The 6,257-nt window shown below is 36.0% G+C and overlaps 1 protein-coding gene across 1 annotated transcript; it reads right to left on the bottom strand.

Moving 5' to 3' along the window:
- Positions 1-419: 419 nt before the first annotated feature.
- Positions 420-3,614, bottom strand: LOC102212141 (integrin alpha-X-like; the record flags this gene model as incomplete). Its single annotated transcript, XM_005755012.1, has 8 exons — positions 3,534-3,614; positions 3,004-3,106; positions 2,719-2,822; positions 2,350-2,420; positions 1,821-1,935; positions 1,188-1,315; positions 918-1,063; positions 420-570 (listed from the first exon to the last, which is right to left on the bottom strand). Coding segments are annotated over exons 1-8 (855 nt in total), but the record flags the coding sequence as incomplete, so codon positions are not given.
- Between the last annotated feature and the right edge of the window lie 2,643 nt (positions 3,615-6,257).

Raw genomic sequence — 6,257 nt, forward strand, 5'->3', positions numbered from 1 at the left:
CCAGGGATCGAACCGGCGACCTTCCGGTTACAGATGCAATTCCCAACCCCCTGAGCCACAGTTTTTAATTTGAGTCTGAACTTATACAAAAAGCAGCAAGATATTAATAAAAACAGTTTTATTGATTAAAAAACACACTATATCGGATTCATATCGGTATCGGCAGATATCCAAATTTATATCGGTATCAGACATAAAAATGTGGTATCGTGCCATCTCTAGTTCTGATACTACGCATGATTACATGTTCACTATAATTAAATACAGCTGTGCTGAGGTACATAATGCATTGGACACCCCCTGCTTACGCAATAATTTCATCTGGTAACAAAAACAGTGCATTAGAACCTTCATGGCATTGGTTCCGATGGTCAAACAACTTTACACATTCTGCAAGCTTAAATAATCAAAGTACTTACCCCAATAGCAAATCGAACAATGTTTTTACTCTCTGCTAGCTGTGCTGCACTGTGCAGATGATTTCGATCATGGGATTGCCCATCGGTAATTACTATCAAGACCTTCTTCACATTTTGTCTGGAACCTCTTTGTGGTATGAAAACCTTTTCCCTGTTAAATGAAAAACAAAAATCTAATGTCAAAACATCTTCAGAATTATTGAGTATTATTTCAGCATGCATCATTCTTTTTCATATTACCTTTCGATGTAGACGGATTTTTGTACTTAGCAAATTTATTTATTGGAGGTTTTTTTTGGGTTTTTTTTTTTTTCTAAATTAGCTTTGCAAGTATTTGAATTGAGGTTTTCTTTGGGCCATCTCACAATTAGTAGAATACCCCCAAACACAAGTCTTTCATTGTCTCTTTCAAAAAGCTTGAACACATGGACCACAGTGCTCAGTGTGGTTAGATTTACAGAGTTAGGGAATAAATAATAATATCTTTGCATCCCTTACACAACATGTTTGATGGCCTTCGCTGTGTAAGTAGTTCCTCCTAGTTTGCTAATTTCTTTGATGGTAGTATCCAGTGATGTAGATGATGAAAATTTTGTGCAGTAAAAATGAACCTGTGGTGAAGTAGAGAACTGGGAAACAGAAAACTAAAAAGGAAGGAGAAAAAATATTTAAAACATGCAAAACAGCCGTGTTTTGTGAAGTTAAATGGAAATAATAATGAAACTATTTTATGTGTGTGCTAGTATTTAAAGGATTACAGCACCTCACCTGTGTATCAATTGAAAGCAATGACTGGATTAGATCTTTCACAAACTTCTTCATTGTTTGAAAATCTCTAGAAGACACACTGATTGAACCATCCAACAGAAAGGCAATGTCTGCTTGGGGCGGGCACGCTTTCAAGATATAGATTCAAAATGAAATAAATTTTTAATGGGTTAATAGATGTTTTTAATGGTTTCAACATACTTTCAGTTATACGAAATATAAAGTCATAATACAGTTTCAGTTGTGCTGAGATTTAGAGATTACACTATAAAATCCAATTAGTTACCAGAACTTAAAACATTATGCAAATTTGTTGCCTCAAAAAACTAAGTAAAACTTACTTAAATAAGCTTTACTTACAGAATAGAATAGAAAAAAATAGCTTTTTATTGTCATTGTACATGTATAATCCCAACTCTGCAGTTGTAAGTGAAAAAAAAATAGTAAAGACATCAGAAATAAATAGCCAACAGAAGAGCTATATAAACTAGAGGAATATGTACAAAATAATAGAAAGGCACAAACATAAAAGATTTTGACACTATGATGAAGTATAAAATGCAAGTGGTTTTTTTTTTTAGGCAGGATTTTAATGATTTGAGGTATATTTTTCCAAGCTCCATGTACTGTTACCTTGAATAAAATCAGGTCTGGGTGTTCCAAATGTACTAGAGTGATCCATCTCAAAGCACACACCGTTGTACATGGTGATACTATTGCAGTCATTTGGAATGGTTGGCCCACACACCTGAGAGGAGAAAAAGTCAAGTTGTGATTAATACACTGAGTTGATTATTTCCATTTCTTTTAAGCAATAGTTTGCTCCATATAAAATCAACCAAATCAAAAAAAAAATTACATTCAGCTTTTCACACAGCTTAAATGGTAAAAACCTGAATTACAAAAAAAAGACCTTTAGGCCCAGTTTTATTAATTTTTATTCTTTTCAGTGTATAAAGGTAAAATTTTGCATGTCTTTATTAAATATTCTGAAGTTATTGTAACTTAACCCCTCCCCACCAAAAAAATAATAAGGGCATGCCACAAACTCATGATTTATTTTCTAACTATAAGAAAACATCTGAGACGCAGAGGACAGAAGAATTTCATCCTCTGTGATTTTTAACAAAGCACTGGTAATGTCTGTAGTTCAACAACTCACCACAGTGTTTTGTGCCGTGGGATCACTTTTCATTGTTAAACCAAGCGACATGTTGACTGCAAAACCTGGTGCTGTAATAAAAGTATTCTACATTTGTTATAACACTCATAAAAAACTTTTGACAACTCCAAAGTACCACAATTAAAGAACGTTTTCCTTTTTGACATGACAGCTATAACAACTGAAAAATTAAAAAGAATAATCTTAATAATTGGCTTTTCTTTGCTTGGTGTACATTACTGTTACATACAAAAATATTTGTTTTGGAAATCTACTCAAACTATGATTTGATTTAACCAATTTAATTCTGGGCTTGGATGTGGAAAGTCAAAGTTTCAGGACATCCTGTCAAGACAAACAGTTACCTACCTTCAAATTCAATATTTTGGCAGTTTGGGGAGGAGGTGGTGCACGTATATATTTTCCCTCTTCCATTTTGTGAATACTGTTCAAGTGGAGCACTGATGAGCAAACTAAGGAAATAAATAACAGAATAATGAGAACGATGTAAGTCTAGAGAGCAATAAGCTCAGAAATATTGTATGCTTGTTTAATTATTTCTGTTGGCCATAACAGAGATCTTTGTTCTAAAAATACAAAATACATAGCAGTTGCAAATCCACATTAAAGATAATAATCCTTGTTCTGTCTTACTCTGATTGTCTTTGCACCACTTGGTAGCCAAAACCAGCAGCAGCACTCCTCAGGGTCTTCCAAGCCACAGGATCAATGTTGAAACAAAGTGCAGCATGTAATACTGAGAATTAAAGAAGAAAGAACATCATAGTCTCATGTAATGGACGATTATGTAGTTATAGTTATCTATATTTAAGGTATACAAGAAAATGTATACACTATGTGTCACTTTTTTTTACTTCAATGGGTTTTGTTTATTTAATTTTGTATTCCAACTAAAGACCAACAAAGTCAGAAATTCTGATTTAAGTTCTGAACATAGTGAATTGGAGCAATATTCACTTAAAAACAACCATACATACATTTGCTTTTCTAAAGAATTGAAGAAGAAAAAAACAGCTAGATGTGGAATTCCATTTGCTTATAGATTTTATTTAGTGGAAACACAGCTTGCAGATTTAATTAAATGTCATTTGTATCTTCACTATTTGGAGATGTTAATTATTAGAGAATAAAAGACTAAATCAGAATGCACAAACCTGTCTTACCTGACAATAAAGTTGTAACACTTATTGTCCACTCCATTGTGTTACTCCCATGAAAAATAAATGACAGATGAGTGAAGTACTACTTCTGCTGAAAGCATCAGAGGAGATGAAACCAAAAATGCAGATATTATAGGGCGACTGATCAAAGCTAGGAGAGTCATTAGGAGGAAGTCTTATGTAGGAGGAGTTACAATGTTGACAGCACTGTGTTTGATAAGACACAGTGCTGCTACTGTTAAGTGGTGTTACTTAATTTTGATCAAGTTCTTTAAGCATTACATTTTTCAGTAAACAACAATAATCCTTAAACAAGCCATTCTGTTTATTATATTACTTTCTGGGCTTCCTGTTCCCTTCAACTGGAGTTGTGGAGAACTGGTTAATAGGCTGTCTTTCTTTAGTAGTGGTGAGGAAATCAGTGGAGAGATGCTGGTAGGTTTGTCTGGTCGTGGTGGGTTACCCCAGCTGTTAAGCTTAGGTTTGTCTTACAGGTAGTATCTGTTACATGACTCATAAGAGTTAATGGAGGAACACTGTTCAGAAAGCACAAAGTTTTAGTAGCAAGAAGCAAGCCCTAGTTACCAACAGAGTGGCGACGTAGAGAACAATGGCACTAGTCATCCAGTCAGCTCATGGAATTTGATCCTCAAATACCATGAACATGACAGGAGACAAAGTAGACGGAGAAAAAAGCAGGAACAAAACCCAAGCCTGTCCAACCATAACATAAATAACCAAATGAAACCTTCTATCTATTCGTTATCGTGAATATAGTTTCAGTTGTATGTATACAAAGCCTGACCTCCTCTACACTCTCACTCAGTCATAAAATCTAATAATTTCCCTTTCAAAAAACCCCAAAGATGCACGTAGCATGAGTTGGTTGAATATCCCTGGATTCAATATGTGGGTACTTCATGTCTATGGGTGAAAAAAGTAAATGAAAGTAAATGTTCTATGCAGGTATCGAATGTGCACATTAAGTCTAAATTAAAGCCATTTACTTTAAAGCAGTTTTAAATTCTTGGGGGTAACTGTGACCGAGGACCTGTCCTGGGGCAACCATATCACCTCAGTTGCACGGAAGGCCCAACAGCGCCTCTACTACCTGAGGAGACTGCGGAGCGCACACATTCCCAGATCTCTGATGTTGAACTTCTACAACTGTGCCATCAGCAGCGTTCTGACGTATGGATTTCTAGTGTGGTTCCCCAGCTGCACCAAGGCCGATCAGCAAGCACTCCAGCGGGTGGTGAAAGAAGCTGGCAGAATTATTGGAACAAGTCTGCCAGAGATCAGTAATATCTTCCCCACTCGCTGTCTGAGGAGGGTGCACAGTATCCTGCGGGACCAACATCACCCTGCGCGCCACCTTTTCCATCTGCTGCCCTCAGGGAGAAGGTACAGGTCTATACAGGCCATAACATCCAGACTGGCCAACAGCCTGTATCCACAGGCTGTGAGGCTCCTAAACTCTCTGCCCCCCTCTCACGGACAATAACCATATCCAACTTCTTAATAGCAATGAACTGGTCTGCATTGGTGCATCATATCTTTATTCTCTTCCCCCTCCTGCCCCCCCCCCCTCTTTCTTAAATAGATAACTATCATATCTGATATCATATCTCACAGTACAATAATATTGAATGGGTTGCATTGTTGTACTTTGTCATGTTTCTCAGGTCTTTGTCTGAATTTCTACCAACATTACTTGTCATGTTCTCATGTTATTGCTAAGGATTGTCTATTGCATTGGAGTCACACTGGGTTAAATATGTACACTTGGGTTTTAAGGGGTATTTATTATTTTCTTTTTTTTTTGGGTTGTATGGAAGCCCCAAACGCAATTTCATTGTTCTTGACAATGACAATAAATAAATAAATAAATAAATGTGTCGGCATAGGTAACTCATTGTATGTTCCAGTTTAGGATTAAGAAACAGTATTCAGTAATACTTTGAGCATCTAAAAATAATGTCAGAACCCTGCTAGATGACTAACAGTTGACTCTGCTACTTTTGACACCTTTTCATATCTGTATATGCTTACTAGTTCAGATTATGATCTTTCTCAGGAAGTCACCCTCTTTGTCTGCAAGTCCACCACCGGTAAAGTGCACTTTTGTCAACATAACCTAACGCCCAATGATCCGAACACATCTGAGGCGCAAAGTTTCACTTTTTTTCAAGTCTCTCTGTGATTTCTTATGAACTGAGTGTGATAAATTGAAACAGATGCAGATTAGAGCAAGCCTGACTGTGCGAATGTATGACCTTTGCTAAGCTTGGAGTTTTACCCAATTTGAAAACACAGACTTGCAAAATGGTCTTGGTTGACCATGGACCATGGTTTTGACACTCACTAGTGTATATTACCCTTGTTTCTGGCTTTAGACAGTTACATTTACTTTATTTTATTTCCTTTTTATATTTTAAGTAATATTTTGTATTCATTTGTGACACTGAATATGTTTAAATGTTTAAACTCTTATGTCTCATTTTCTAAAACTGTGTATTTAATACCTAATATATGCATTTTATGACTGACTTTACTCTGCTTCTAGAAGTGGGAGCTGGCTCAGGGTTACAGTTCCCTACGCTGAACACAACCTCACTTGGAGCAGGTTGTGTTCAGATTTGCGATTTAAAATCTTCACATTTTCACTGATTTGTTTAATTACAGCATGTTTTAAGTATAATACAGATTATGTATTGTAAATTGGCT

The sequence above is a fragment of the Pundamilia nyererei genome, unplaced genomic scaffold, assembly GCF_000239375.1.
Source record: "Pundamilia nyererei isolate P.nyererei 1_Seehausen unplaced genomic scaffold, PunNye1.0 scaffold00830, whole genome shotgun sequence".
NCBI classification, from domain to species: domain Eukaryota; kingdom Metazoa; phylum Chordata; class Actinopteri; order Cichliformes; family Cichlidae; genus Pundamilia; species Pundamilia nyererei.